Source organism: Cydia amplana, chromosome 3, assembly GCF_948474715.1.
Source record: "Cydia amplana chromosome 3, ilCydAmpl1.1, whole genome shotgun sequence".
Lineage (NCBI taxonomy): Eukaryota > Metazoa > Arthropoda > Insecta > Lepidoptera > Tortricidae > Cydia > Cydia amplana.
The window spans coordinates 4,657,148-4,672,953 of NC_086071.1; the positions used below are offsets into that span (position 1 = coordinate 4,657,148).

Consider the following 15,806-nt stretch of genomic DNA (forward strand, 5'->3'; position numbering starts at 1 on the left):
ATATCTGTCAAAAAGTGAAGCATATAACCGCGTAGTGAAAGTGTGGATCAGTCTGCCCGAGTCAGTGATGAGTGCACCCTTAATAAACTCTTTTAAAAACAAACTCGATGAAAACTTTCGAAGAGGGCAAAACACAAGTGGACATTACACGTATCAGCTTTAAACTGCCTGTGCATATATAGGTAACTAGCGACCCGCCCCGGCTTCGCACGGGTTAACAAATTATACATAAACCTTCCTCTTGAATCACTCTATCTATTAAAAAAAAGCGTCAAAATCCGTTGCGTAGTTTTAATGATCTAAGCATACATAGGGACAGACAGCGGGAAGCGACTTTGTTTTATACTATGTAGTGATAATAATATGGGGTATTATCTATGAAAAGGGACCTTGATGTCGATGGCGCTTACGCCGCACGGTGTCGCGTGGCCGCGTATTTATATCGGAGCATCGTTAATTATAGAGTAAGTGCCATCGACAACAAGGTCCCTTTTCATAGATAACGTCACAAGTGTACCCGGCACGTAGTTGGCGTTGATGTAGTCGGAGCCTTCCTCGTCGTCGACGGGCTGCAGTTTGTAGCGCGAGTGGTCGTAGGGCAGGATGTTGGTGAACCGGTTCTTGGGCCGGTTCACGGGCAGGTCGGCCGCCGTGCACGGCTGCTCGCGCCCCACGTGCTTCAGCTCTTCGAACTCCTCGCTGAACCTGCACGTGCGTAACTTACGTTGAGACTTGTATCACTTGTCAAAAGTGCTTATCTAATCTAATCTATCTAATACCTTTAAACGAGCAATTCTTGTTTATTTATTTATTTATTTATATATATATATATATATATATTTCGGCGATCTCGGAAACTGCTCTAACGATTTCGATGAAATTTGCTATATGGGGGTTTTCGGGGGCGAAAAATCGATCTAGCTAGGTGTTATCTCTGGGAAAACGCGCATTTTCGAGTTTTTATATGTTTTCCGAGCGAAACTCGGTCACCCAGATATTTAATTTATTATTAAGCCTACTTGAATAAATTATTTTTGAAGTTGAAGTTTGAGATCACGCTACCTTATGAAAACCACATATAGTTGTATTTTTTTTGAAGAATGCTACCCCGCGCATCGTTACAAAGTTATGTCCTAAACGAGCAACGAAGTGAAATATGTTTGGTGACTTCGACTTGTCTTAGGTTATATGATCCATTGTAGTCGAGGTGAGCTGTGGTTTATATGGACGCTATGGACGGATTGGGTTATTCCTACTAGTTACCACCAAGTTGACTGGGAAAAAAATCCCAGTAGTTACCACTGGTAACAACTTGCCGGTGGGAATAATCGGACGGATCATATTAAAGCCGCAGTGGGTGGCTTAGAAAAGAGGATATAATATGAATGTCACACCGCACAAGACTCAAAATAGCAAAAATATTCTATAAGATTTTTATGGACTAAAAACTCTAAATAATTTAATTTAAAATTCAAGGTTCAAATACAATCCAAATTTATAAAAAATGTAAAGGTCCACCTAAAGTCAGAATCGGCGGACATGAGCCGGTAATGGTCGACGAAGTCGGCGACTGGCACGGGGCGGCAGACGCGCGGCGCGGGCGCGGGTGCGGCGGGCGCGGCGCGCGGTCGGCGCCGGCGCAGCGCCGCCCACGCCGCGCCCGCCGCCGCCACGCACGCCGCGCCCGCGCACACGCCGATGATCCACGCCGTGTTGTCCACCTCTGCAACACCACGTAGCACAACTTTAAATTTTCGTGAACAATAGGGATCCCGTGTAGGCGTATACGCAAACATATATTGTATATAAAAATGCATCTCTAAATCTCTATCTCTGCAATATCTATCTAAATGGTACTTAATGGAGTAGGTGTGTTTAATACGGTGTGTGTTGTGTTAGCTGTCTGTGGTGTGTTCAGAAACCGCATGTTACGACCGTTATTGCTGTATTGATCACACTGTTTGCAATTGATATTTCATTTCGAATAAAACGTCATTCGACTGATATTAGATTCCCTAGATTCCCAACTCTACAGATTTCCAGCACTACAGATTCCCAACCCATCTCGACAGATTTTTCATCGTAAGTGATAAAAACATTAACCTAAAATAAAAAGGGACGATCAACACTCCCCAGTCTCCTCTACTGAATCACAAATTAACGGTTAAATTTTAAGAAGGTAGGTATTTAATTTATTTTCAAACATTTCACTTTCATTTTTAATTTCATGAAAAAGCTTACAAAATGTAACATGGGAATCTGTAGTCATAAGAATCTGTAGATACGGGAATATGCAGAATTAGGAATCTGTAGAAATAGGAATCTGTAGACGTGGGCATCCTGTAGTACCAATACTAATCTATAGACGTGAGTATAATTCATATAATAAGACGTACTGATCAATACATAAATTGAAAACATACAAACAATGACGTGTTAAAAACAATGGACTTTATGCAACGCTAACAAATGATAAGATTGAAACATACACACGTAATAACAGTATTTATAGCTCTAACTCACTTCAATTTAATAAGACAACAGTAGGGTTTAATCAACAAACAAAATACTTGAGTCCAAGCCACAACGATACGCCTTATACGACTGAATTACGTTTTCATTTGACAAAAAAGAAAATGTAGTGGTTTGTAACACGAACCGGAGTAGGACTTATAGGGCTTCCCAATGAAGAGCGGCGGCTTAACAGAAATCTCTATTTACTTTCCTTTAAAAGTTAAATTTAAAATTAGCTATTAAGAACTCGTTATTATTTTTAAAAGGAAACAAGCAGTTTACAGTTGTAAAGTAAACTAATATGTCAAATATACGAGCCTAAGCAGTTTCCACAACCTACTGAAACAAAACAGGATTTTTATGACATGAAATTTTTATCATCATCATAATTTAAGAGCGTGGCTCTTGTCGGTGGAGTATGCGCCAGTTTTCGCGGTCCTAAGTCCTAAGTAAGTATACAAAATCTGATATGAGCTTCATAATTCGTATGAAAGTTGCAAAGAAAGTTTAGTCTTTTCGATTGAAATTTGCTATACTAATTCCTTTATTACAATTACATACAATGCAACTAAAATGATACAAATCGACGACTGTTTGACTTATAATGAGATTACAAAAAGTAAAATAAAAATTTCACATACCCGTCATTACGTGCTCGAAGCTCACTAGTACAATAGGTTTTTACCAATAGATAAACTATTAATTATTATTATTTGTCATCTTCGCTGCCGCGCCGAGAGAAATGTTTTTGTTTTTAACATATTTCTTTAAAATTATTATATAGCGCCGCAAAGGAAAGTGTGTCTATATAAAAAGCCGCGTGTCTATTTGGCTTCAAGTGTTCGCTGAAGTTCAGTATAATTATCGCATTATCTAGAATAATCTAGATAACGTATCGGCTCGCGGGCACGACTATTAATGTGCTCTTGTTCAACACTCGGCGCGTGCAGGTTGATTCGCTGATAACTAAGGGCACAGAATAAATAATAGTATTTAACACAGCATGGCTGCGACCTACCCCGCTCCGAATGGATTTACCTCAGCTTACGACGGCAGAACAACTTCAGATTGACATAATTTCAGTTCGAATAGAAACTAGTAGATGGAAAATTCAACATACCGGTGTATTTTGCCATGTATGTTGTTAATTTCAAGAAATATTTTTAACTGACTGCCATGAGGAACTTATACACACAAAAACGATTCCTCTTACGTGCTAAGGCGTGTGTTATGGGTCAACGTAAACATATCAGTTGCTAGCGGATTTAAAAGATATGCAGTATTTAAAGGTACGTGGTTTTCCGATCACCGGGCGTATTAACAGAGGTACATATTAGTTTGATTTCAATATCTAGCAACAGTTTAAAACCTAAATCATTGTCGCATTTACACTGTGAGTTAGAGAAATATGACACTTTAATATAAATTATCATGCAAAACATCAGTAATTCTATAAATAATTAACAAAAAAGCTTTCCATTTTAATTATTTATTTACCAAACATAAATATAAAGCTGGAGCGCCAATCAAAGCGAGAATTTAATCCACATACAAATATTAGCTGACAATGAAAATCTGATAACAAGGTCAGACGTATCATAATTTTTGTGAAATAAATCCGAGAAGTATGTGGCATCTTGGACGAATAAAACAAGAAGACCGACAATGTCTACACAAAATCGCAATTTGTAATGACCAGAGGTCTACGTACCGAACAGAATTGATGGAACTGAGGCCTACTGGTTAGTGACGATATCTGGCAAGAACCTTAATATTAGAGGAACGCGATTTTGTGTAGACATTCTCAGTCTACTTGTGTTATTGGTTCATGGTGGCATGCTGATTGTGTTTAGGCGACGACATGCAGAGACTGACATGCAGTAAGTTAGGGAACACACCGAGCCGCCATGTTGGAGAGCCCGTCGACATCCCGAAGACCATCACCGCCGGTTAGTAGCAGACCCGGGAAGTGTAACCGATGCCGCTACAGGTTTATATCAACTTGTTAATTCTAGCGAAGATGTTATTAAAAGTACTACACTGTAGTATGTACCTACTTATATTTAGAATATTAAAAAAAAAACTACGCGACTCTGTCACAGTTTAGTGACATAACTCCATAGATAGATAATATTACTTCGTAAAATCTATGGTACTCGTTTTTATGATTAGCAGAATCGTAGAGAAAAAAATACATAGATTGGTCACTCCATACATCAGTTTTAGTACCAAAAAGACTATTAGCATCTAGCATCGAGTAGCGGAACTATCAGTACTGCTACATCGATTGTCAAGTAGCAGTACTCATAGTTCCGCTACTCGATGCTAGATGTAGACACTGAAATTAATAGTCTAACTGATGTATGGAGTGAGCACTGTCTTACTATATTTCTCTATGGCAGAATGTCCGAGTCACGTGGTTTTTGTTTGCTAACAACATAAAAACAAAACTGTACGTATTTAATATAAATCTCATTATTAAACATTTGAAAATGTATTATAAACTGAACTTTTGGGCGCGATTTCCACAAAATACAAAAAAAATTAAATTTGAGTATTCAAGGTTGGTCGTTGATATTGTTATTAGGGTATTTTGTTAGTTCCTGTGCAAATTCGGTAAGAATGTAGCTGGTGCCAATATAGTTAGCTTGGGATGAACTAAACTACAATTGTTAGCTTCAAATAAAACAAACATTAGTTTAACCACTTTACAGTCTAATGATGAAGTGTGCAAAAATAATCCCACCAAGAAGTATTGATTATTTCAGGAAGGCCCAAGATCTTACAATAGGCTAGTTTATCAGAGATCAAGATCAGCTTTATGAAAATACACAGATTAAACAAGATCACACGTGTTTTTTACGCTTTCAATTATTTTAAACCAGCAGAAAACTCATGTAAAGGAGGCGGGCTAATTGTGTCGAGCCTTGTTGCCTTCATACTAACTTGACTAGCTGAATTGACTCGTTAGGAAACTAGCCTATCGCATTGCAAGAATATTACCATCACCTTGTATTTGTTACCTGATACTTAACCCAGATGGTTGGTGAGGTTAAGCGGTGGTTTTTAGTCTTTAGAAGGTATTTTGGAACTAAATCTCGTTTAAATACGGGTAACATTTTTACACAGGCTAACCTAACCACTTGCCTGGATTAAGCGCGAGATTTTTATAAACTGTGGGTATTTTATAGTTATAGCTTCGTGGCCATTTACATTTCAGTAAGACTTTTAAAAAGAATACTGCGTTCGTGTTCCCTTCCACCGAATTGTGGTGGGACGGATGTGCAGGTTGCAAAAAGCTTCCAAAAAATTTAACAAGATCTCGAGAACTAGACTTATATCGACCGGGATATGAACCGTGATTACCTTTTGTATAAGTACCTTTTTTGAAGTGAAAACTTCTTTAGCGGCGCTGGGCACTTTTTGAGGTGGGGAAAAAATGATAAACTCGAGGCAGCGTAAGGCGATCACGTGACCGTAAGGGGCGTAAGGTTTAGATGGCCACTCATAATTTAGATGGCATTTAAATCAATAAAGAAAAACTCAATGTTATTTGACATTTATGTTGCGGACTCCTTTTCAAGACTCTTTACCTATGTTCAAATAATTTGACGTTGTCATGGCAGTATGTAAATAAACATGTCAATGAAAAAGTGTGATCTTATTTGAGAATGATAATAATATATAATAAATAAATTCCTCCGCTAAACGTATGTATCGTGTTACCGGGCGTCGGTAACATAGTGAGGTGAGTTTTCACTTCTATCGGCACTCCCGGAGTGCAACCGTTGTTGCTTGTTTTTGTAAGGTCATCACGGTTCATATTCCGGTCGATAAGTCTAGTAAAACTAACCGTGAATCATTCAAAACTGTTAAGATCTCGAGAAGTCTGTAAAACTTGACAACAACAAAGGACATGTTACATTTCTTCTAACATCTTGAAATCTTTCGAAGTGGAAAATTTCGCAAACCTCTTTATCGGCACACCTGGGGGTCAAATGCCAATCGAAAATTGATCACGTCACTTTTCGTTACATCTGTCATCCCTATTACTTTTCGATTAGCGTTTGTCTATACAGGGTGGTCCAAATCTTGACGTCCAAAAATTTTTTTTAGATTCCTCACGTCGTGGGCTATCAGAATATACCCCATGTATGTTAGCCGATTTTTCGTAGTTTTCGAATTATGATTTTTTAAACTTTTAACTTTTGTATGAAATTCCGGGGTTCCCATACAGGGTGGCTAAAAAATAAGTGCATTCCCGTTGCCAGGGAGGTTTTGGGATTATACTGAGAAAATTTTACTATGAGACCAACTCCGAAATCACGAAAAAAAATTTACCTTTCCATAGAAAATGGACCACAGCCAAAATGTATGAAAGCCAAATTTTTTATTCGCGATTTCGGGGTTGGTCCCATAGTAAAATTTTCTCAGTATAATCCCAAAACCTCCCTGGCAACGGGAATGCAGTTATTTTTTAGCCATCCTGTATGGGAACCCCGGAATTTCATAACAAAAGTTAAAAGTTTAAAAAATCATAACTCGAAAACTACGAAAAATCCATGGGGTATATTCTGATAGCCCACGAAGTGAGGAATTTAAAAAAAAATTTTGGACGTCAAGGTTTGGACCAACCTGTATACGACTGCCAAGTGGGCTGCGGCCCTGCAGGCGTAGGCAATACTGACCGGTGTATACGACGGCGTAAGCGGTGTCGGTGAACTTGTCGGGCGCGGTGTAGGCGCGCAGCTTCACGTAGTACGCGGCGCCGGGCCGCAGCGGCCCGTTGCAGTACGCGCGCCCGCTGGACTCGCACCGCTCCGACCCGATCGTGTACTCCTCCACCGAGCTGTGGTGGAACGTGCAGTCATAGGTAATACTGACCGGTGTATACGACGGCGTAAGCGGTGTCGGTGAACTTGTCGGGCGCGGTGTAGGCGCGCAGCTTCACGTAGTACGCGGCGCCGGGCCGCAGCGGCCCGTTGCAGTACGCGCGCCCGCTGGACTCGCACCGCTCCGACCCGATCGTGTACTCCTCCACCGAGCTGTGGTGGAACGTGCAGTCATAGGTAATACTGACCGGTGTATACGACGGCGTAAGCGGTGTCGGTGAACTTGTCGGGCGCGGTGTAGGCGCGCAGCTTCACGTAGTACGCGGCGCCGGGCCGCAGCGGCCCGTTGCAGTACGCGCGCCCGCTGGACTCGCACCGCTCCGACCCGATCGTGTACTCCTCCACCGAGCTGTGGTGGAACGTGCAGTCATAGGTAATACTGACCGGTGTATACGACGGCGTAAGCGGTGTCGGTGAACTTGTCGGGCGCGGTGTAGGCGCGCAGCTTCACGTAGTACGCGGCGCCGGGCCGCAGCGGCCCGTTGCAGTACGCGCGCCCGCTGGACTCGCACCGCTCCGACCCGATCGTGTACTCCTCCACCGAGCTGTGGTGGAACGTGCAGTCATAGGTAATACTGACCGGTGTATACGACGGCGTAAGCGGTGTCGGTGAACTTGTCGGGCGCGGTGTAGGCGCGCAGCTTCACGTAGTACGCGGCGCCGGGCCGCAGCGGCCCGTTGCAGTACGCGCGCCCGCTGGACTCGCACCGCTCCGACCCGATCGTGTACTCCTCCACCGAGCTGTGGTGGAACGTGCAGTCATAGGTAATACTGACCGGTGTATACGACGGCGTAAGCGGTGTCGGTGAACTTGTCGGGCGCGGTGTAGGCGCGCAGCTTCACGTAGTACGCGGCGCCGGGCCGCAGCGGCCCGTTGCAGTACGCGCGTCCGCTGGACTCGCACCGCTCCGACCCGATCGTGTACTCCTCCACCGAGCTGTGGTGGAACGTGCAGTCATAGGTAATACTGACCGGTGTATACGACGGCGTAAGCGGTGTCGGTGAACTTGTCGGGCGCGGTGTAGGCGCGCAGCTTCACGTAGTACGCGGCGCCGGGCCGCAGCGGCCCGTTGCAGTACGCGCGCCCGCTGGACTCGCACCGCTCCGACCCGATCGTGTACTCCTCCACCGAGCTGTGGTGGAACGGGAAGTAGGGCTCCGTCACCTGAAAACACGGCGCATTTTAAAATACCTACAGACCGAATTAACTAAACGAAGACATTTTTATTCGTTTATTATTCATAGGTTAAAGACAACGAGCACCGTTTATACCTCCCATGGTGAAACTTTTTAATGGCGTCGGTGTCACATGAGCAAGCTTATAGGCATCGCCTGGACCTGCATATTGTTAATTTATGTGAAATCATACCTGACATTAATGTAATAATAATTCGAAACAAGTAAGAATTGTACGTAATTATCGAAAATAAACTAAACCCCTAAGAAGCTTTTGATCCTAGATAAGAATGGAATCGATCGGCACCAACTATTTTTATTTCAAAAAGCGGCCAAGTGCGAGTCGGACTCGCCCATGAAGGGTTCCGTATTTAGGGGATTTATGACGTATTAAAAAAAACTACTTACTAGATCTTGTTCAAACCAATTTTCGGTGGAAGTTTGCATGGTAATGTACATTATATATTTTTTTTTAGTTTTATCATTCTCTTATTTTAGAAGTTACAGGGGGGGGGGGGACACACATTTTACCACTTTGGAAGTGTCTCTTGCGCAAATTATTCAGTTTAGAAATAAATTATATTAGAAACCTCAATATCATTTTTGAAGACCTATCCATAGATACCCCACACGTATGGGTTTGATGATTTTTTTTTTTAGTTTCAGTGCTAAGTATGGGAAACCCCCAAAAATTTTTTTTTTTCTATTTTTGTGTGAAAATCTTAATGCGGTTCGCAGAATACATCTACTTACCAAGTTTCAACAGTATAGTTCTTATAGTTTCGGAAAAAAGTGGCTGTGACATACGGACGGACAGACGGACAGACAGACAGACAGACATGTCGAATCTATAAGGGTTCCGTTTTTTGCCATTTGGCTACGGAACCCTAAAAATGATGATTTTGTCGTCGACTGTATTTTGTCCCAAATCTGTAATTGGCAATATGTTTTCTTTGTTGGAAAAGGTCTTCAAGACCATTTTTACATAGCACCGCGTGATCTGCGAGCTGCCCTTCGTGCTCTATTTAAAAAATCCCCAATCCCCCTGGTGTATTCGGTCACCTGGTACGGCGGCCACACGGGCAGGGCGTGCACGTCGCGCCACGACGGCAGGCGGTCGCTGGAGTCGTTCCTCGGCTCCTGCGCGACCACCAGCGCGTACGCCGACACGTTGCCGTTGGCGGAGCTGAAGAAGTCGTTCCGGAAGCGCACGGAGACCGTGGTGGGCGTGGCGCGCACGGCGGCGGGCAGCTGGTGCGGCGCGGGCCGCGGCGGCGCCGCGATGGCGAGGTGCTGCGTCCAGCGCGCCGCCGGGCCCGAGCCCGCGCCGGTCGCCGCCCACAGCCGGAAGCTGTACGTGCCGCCCGGCGTCAGCCCCGCCACCACGCCCGACCGTGCTAAGGAACACGTACGTACACATATAATACTGATTCTGATTTATTTCGTGATCGAGCAACAAGTGTTTAAGAGACGCTACTATTGCACAAAACCACCATGAAAGTCTGTTAGATTTTGTTATCCTTTCCTATGCGTGATCATTTCGGTATGCATGAGATGACAAAAACTATGCACGATTTGTGTCATTAAAACAATAAGAAATATTCACTAGTATCTTAGTTCTCGGTGGTGTATCTAAGTATTGGCACATATGGTATGGAATGAACAGTTTGCACTTTTGTCTCTGACGACGCAACTTGGCACGATTGTTCCTTCCAGGTATAAGAAAGTATTTGTTTGAAAAGTGTGCGTAATTCACATAAACAAAATTTAGTTTAAACTCCATTTAGTTTATACTGAAAATCGTAATTAGATTCCAAAAAAAGTAAGACAATGTTGCCACTTTTTACTAGCGCGTCTTGTATTTATGTAAAAATAAGTAAATAAAAGTACTTTTTTAAATCGTAGGAGTAAAATTACCAATAAATAAATTATCTTAGCGTGTTTATTTATAAAAAGGAATTTACTATTTTACAAACAAATTATTGCAGTGGCAACATTGTCTTACTTTTTTTGGAATTTAATTACGATTTTCAGTTTAGACGCGGTTTAAATTAATACACAGTTCAACTATCGATGGTGATTATAATGTATAACTCGCAAATAACTCGTGATCACTGAAAGCCGTTTACCTTCAGGCGGGAAAGTAATAGTAGTGTTTTTCTCGGGCTGGTTCTGCGGGGCGTACTCGATGACGAACTTTTCGAGTACGCCATTGGCCTGGTTGGCGGGCAGGTCCCACGCGAAGGTGAGCTGGCTGGGCTTGGCGTCGGTGGGGTGGAAGCTGCGCGGCGCGGGCGGCGCGGCCTGGCGCGTGGCCAGCTGCACCGACAGCCCCGCCGAGCGCGTCATCAGCGTCGCCGGCGTGCCCGACCGCACCTGCCCGACGACAAATATATCTATTTCTATCGATTTTTGAAATATATGCTGAAAGCTTGGAAAGGGAAACTTATACAGGGTGGGCCAAAAGGGTGTTGGTAGTTTTAATCTTGAATTTTTCGAAACTGCTTGGCGGGGTGCCGCGGGAGGTTGCTATACGCCTCGTTTCGTGGAAATTTAATCGGCATAGAGCAATACACAGGAGCGGAGCCTGCATTTGGTGTATGAGCTTTTTACCAAAACCCTAAATCGGTGATTACTGCACGACTGGGTGTATCGACAGGAATACCATTTACGAGATTAACGTGAGGTTTCAAGTGTTAATGTTATACGCAAATTGATCATAATGGTTTAAACAACCGGCTCGACCATAGCAATAATGCCTGGCGGACGTCCAGCCTCTGAGAGAACGGCCGACATTGTGGAGCAAGTTCGACGTTCAGTTCGGCAAAATCCGCAACAATCAAGTAATCAACGCGTAAGAGAGTTTGGGCTATGGACAATAAAAAATTCAACATTGCGACAAGTTTTGAAGCATAATTTGCAATCTTAAGGTTTAAAAGATTCAGTTTGTTTATGAATTAAAACCAAATGATGCGAATAACCGACTTCATTTTGCCAATCAGATACTCTAATCTCATTTCTGAAAGGAATGACAACAAATGGCCACCACCCAGCCCCAATCTCGGTCCGTATGATTTTTTTTCTGTGGGATTACCTCAAATCTGTAGTCTTTGAGAAAAAATCGAAAGATTTTGAGCAGCTCAAAAGGAAAAAAATTCGGAAAATCGCCAATATCCCCGAGGGGCATATATCGAAAAAAAAATCCAGAATTTGTGACTTTGCCTTCAAGGGTGCCAAGAAACTCAGGTGGGCCACTAATCTACACATTATTTTGAGTCATAAAATTCCCATAACTTGTGTTTTTAAAAGTAGTATTAAAAATGTTGTACGATTTGAAGTTTTTATTTAATTCAATTTTCAAACTGCCAACACCCTTTTGGCCCACCCTGTACTTTTCATTTTTCCTGTCTTTGTGTACAGTCGACGTCAAAGATATATTTACAATTGAAAGTTACAAAAAAATCTTTAAGGTCAAGTGAGGTAAATGCAACTATGGGGTTATTGCGTCTCTCCGTTCTTTCTCGAATACGATTGGTCGAAACGCCTTCTACTATGCAACGTTTCATGCCTGAGCTACTTGGAAATGAAACGTTGCATAGTAGAGGGCGTTTCGACCAATCGTATTCGAGAAAGAACGGAGAGACGCAATAACCCCATAGTTGCATTTACCTCACTTGACCTTACATTAAAATAAGTTGCCATGTAATGTGACAAGTACTTCTTTACGTGATATATTACAGTTTTATATTTTCACACAATGTGCCCAAAATATGTTTACACTATTTAATCCATGTAGTTTGGCCCTTTTTCTGACGTATGTTCATTTACATGACAAGTTACAGAATAATATTTACACCTAATGTGTCAAACGTGATACACGTCAAGAGCAACATTTCTGTTTTTACGTTTCATGATGCATAAAAACTTTTACGCATTCTGCTACAAAAACATATTTACACAATTCACCTGTTTATTTACTAATTTCTTTATAATTCACCTATTTCATTCTGGCCTACTTTTTATTTATGAAACCTCCTTGCTATAATTTTCTTTACCTTCTTACTTATTTTTATTAATTCATATTAAGAATATTCATATTAGCTTTTTGCGTTTGATATGGCGCCGAAAAGGGTTAACTTATAATTCTTCAGTATCTATGCATTTACAAAATAACCGGCCAAGGGCGAGTCGGATTCGTCCATTAAGGGTTCTGTACAATTGGCAAAAAATCACGTTTGTTGTATGGGAGCTCCACTTAAATATTTATTTTATTCTGATTTTAGTATTTGTTATTAAACTTAACGGCACAGAAATACATCGTCTGAAAGTTTTAACTATTTGTGAGATAGATGCAGTCTGGTGACAGACAGACAGACGAACGGACAGTAGAGGTTTAGTAATTGGGTCGGTTTTAACCTTTGGGTACGAAACCCTGAAAATCAAAAATACTGAAAATGGTTTAAATGTAAACATCGGAATTACATACTCGACATAGCATTGACGTCATCTAAACGAACGAGACAAACAGACCATTTGACAGTATGGTACTCTTTTCGACGATTGTCATTATTTGAAATTAGAATGCAGCTTTCAAATGTTTGTAAAGATATTTATTTAGCAGGAGGTATAAAACTGTTTATGTATGGTTGATTGTAAATATTACATTAGATCTTTACATGCAATTTAATTTGGTACATTAAGAGTAAATATTATTCTGTAACTTGTCATGTAAACGAACATACGTCATAAAAAGGGGCAAACTACACGGATTAAATAGTGTAAACATATTTTGGGCACATTGTGTGAAAATATAAAACTGTAATATATCACGTAAACAAGTACTTGTCACATTAAATGGCAACTTATTTTAATGTAAAGATTTTTTTGTAACTTTCAATTGTAAATATATCTTTGACGTCGACTGTACAAACTTGTTTAGGTATGTGCAACAAAGTGACATTTATTCTGGCAAGTCAGCTTTGCCAGTTGCCAAAAGGCGGCAAATTGTAAAGGCGCGAAGGATCCTCGTACAAATTAAAAATTTCGCGCCTTTTCTACTGACAAAGTTGGTTCGCCAGATACACACATACATACCCGGTCTTCCCTTCACGCCGTCCGCTGCTTACAATGTCACTTCGTATTAGGGCTTGTTTACACATTATTAGTGACTACTTGCGTTTAGTAGCAAATATACGTGCTCGCACTAAACTTCAATGAGTAAAGAGGGACTTATGTGTCGCGCCGTAAGAATTTAGCTTTAACGAGGTGTTAAGCTTTGGTTTCCTCCGATAGCGGTGCCTTCATATAGCGGCCGTCTCCATACAAATACTACGACATCCATATTTAGCCGTATTATTTAGTATGGAGACGGCCGCTATATGACGGCACCGCTATCCTAGGAAAACCGATCTTTACCCATTTTTTCTAAGGAGTCGTTACATGTATTTATTAGATAAATATTCGAATTTAAACTGCTGTCAAACATACTAACATTGAATAGTTTTACGGTTTAGACTCACTTGTTTAGTCACTTGCGCAACATGTTTCGGAGAGCCTAGGTCTCCTTTCTCAAGCACTAACAGTGCGAGCAGCGTTCACGACAGCCGTGTATCGCGTAGATAAATAATTCATAATGTCTTTCATAATTCATAATATCTTTATTGCGTCCATGTTCATGTTTACATAGGATGGTATTACAACATTATAAAGTCGGTACATGGTACCCTGTTAGGGCATGGCAATAATCTTAATACTAAATACTAATTAATGGTGACTATTTACAAATAATACTAAACTTGTCATAACATAATTTGAGAATACAAATATACAAGGTGTCCCAAGAAGTAGTGATATACTGAAGCTGGGAGGTAGAGGACCTAGAGGGCTATCTGAATCACCCCCATGTATGTTCCGCGATTTTTCGTATTTTCGGAGTTATGATTTTTTTTAATTTTTCACCTATTGCCGAGTACGATGAGATTTTTATTTATGGTGACGTGAATTATTGCGGTAGATGCTTGATTTTTTTTGTGTGCTAAGCTGATAGATAGGACAATTCAGTATGGTAACATTTACTTCTGGAGAAGATCCAAAAGGCATTCCTAAGATTCTTTTTTAAAAAAAGATTTGGGTATTATCCTTTTATGTATCCAACAAAATATTTACTCGGGTGCCTCGGATATAATTCTTTAGAGGTAAGGCGCAACAACAAATTGCTGACCACTGCTTGTCGCATACTGCGCGGTGAGTCCGACTGTCCGGAGTTTGTGGCTCGAGTCTTACGGCTGTACGTCTCAGACTTGCCAAAAGTCACTTTGAGACCGCGAGCGCGGCCACTGCTGGCAGTGCCGGCGGCGCGCACGGTCTCGCATAGGAATTCGCCGCTCTTTCGTGCGCTGACGCTGCTCAATGCGCTCCTGACATCGGCACCTGAATGTGACTTGTTTGCTTGGAGATGGGCGACTGTATGCCGTGAATGTCTAAGGTTCTGCGAGTTGATGGATGACAGGATGTCTAGTACTTGTGTTTAATTTATTATCTGTTAAATATTTCATGTGTTTGTATACCTACTGGGTATTCTGTAATGTTTTAATTTCTCGGTGTATTGGCTTGTCTGTAATGCCGTGTAAATATATTGTTAAATAAATAAATAAAATTTACTATCGTTAGATCTTTGAATGGAATCAAAAAAAAATTTAATGCCAAGAAAGATAAAATTACCTAGTATGTTCACAACTTCAAGGGCGCTTAAAAAAATAAAAATCTCATCGTACTCGGCGATAGGTGAAAAATTAAAAAAAAAATCATAACTCCGAAAATACTAAAAATCGCGGAACATACATGGGGGTGATTCAGATAGCCCTCTAGGTCCTCTACCTCCCAGCTTCAGTATATCACTACTTCTTGGGACACCCTGTATAATATTGTACAAGCAATGATCGTACCTCGATGGTGAACACGTAGTTGGTGTGCGGCTGGAGGTCCTGCACGGTGTACTCGGTGCCGGTGGTGGAGCGCGCCTCGAGCGTGTCCTCGGCGGTGAGGTACTGCAGCTCGAAGTCCGTGTAGTCGCCGGCCGGCTCGGGCCACGCCAGCGTCACGTTGCGCGCGCCCAGCGCCAGCTGCTTCAGGTACGCCACCGGCCGCGGGTACAGACGCGTCTAGAAACAAGGACGAAATTATCATAGATTAATAAAGGTCGGGCGCCATCTGCTCCTGTATGTA

General features: G+C 41.8%; 1 protein-coding gene across 1 annotated transcript in view; it reads right to left on the reverse strand.

Moving 5' to 3' along the window:
• The window catches only part of LOC134662648 (tyrosine-protein phosphatase 10D-like), a 63,745-nt gene that overhangs the window by 13,184 nt on the left and 34,755 nt on the right, over positions 1-15,806 (reverse strand). The window contains exons 15-26 of the mRNA XM_063518921.1: positions 15,527-15,742; positions 10,712-10,958; positions 9,645-9,979; positions 8,375-8,571; positions 8,179-8,343; positions 7,983-8,147; positions 7,787-7,951; positions 7,591-7,755; positions 7,434-7,559; positions 7,203-7,393; positions 1,519-1,723; positions 518-705 (exon numbers count right to left, since the gene is read on the reverse strand). Of these exons, the coding sequence (XP_063374991.1) occupies positions 518-705; positions 1,519-1,723; positions 7,203-7,393; positions 7,434-7,559; positions 7,591-7,755; positions 7,787-7,951; positions 7,983-8,147; positions 8,179-8,343; positions 8,375-8,571; positions 9,645-9,979; positions 10,712-10,958; positions 15,527-15,742 (2,365 nt within the window). The remainder of the gene's footprint in view (positions 1-517; positions 706-1,518; positions 1,724-7,202; positions 7,394-7,433; positions 7,560-7,590; positions 7,756-7,786; positions 7,952-7,982; positions 8,148-8,178; positions 8,344-8,374; positions 8,572-9,644; positions 9,980-10,711; positions 10,959-15,526; positions 15,743-15,806) is intronic.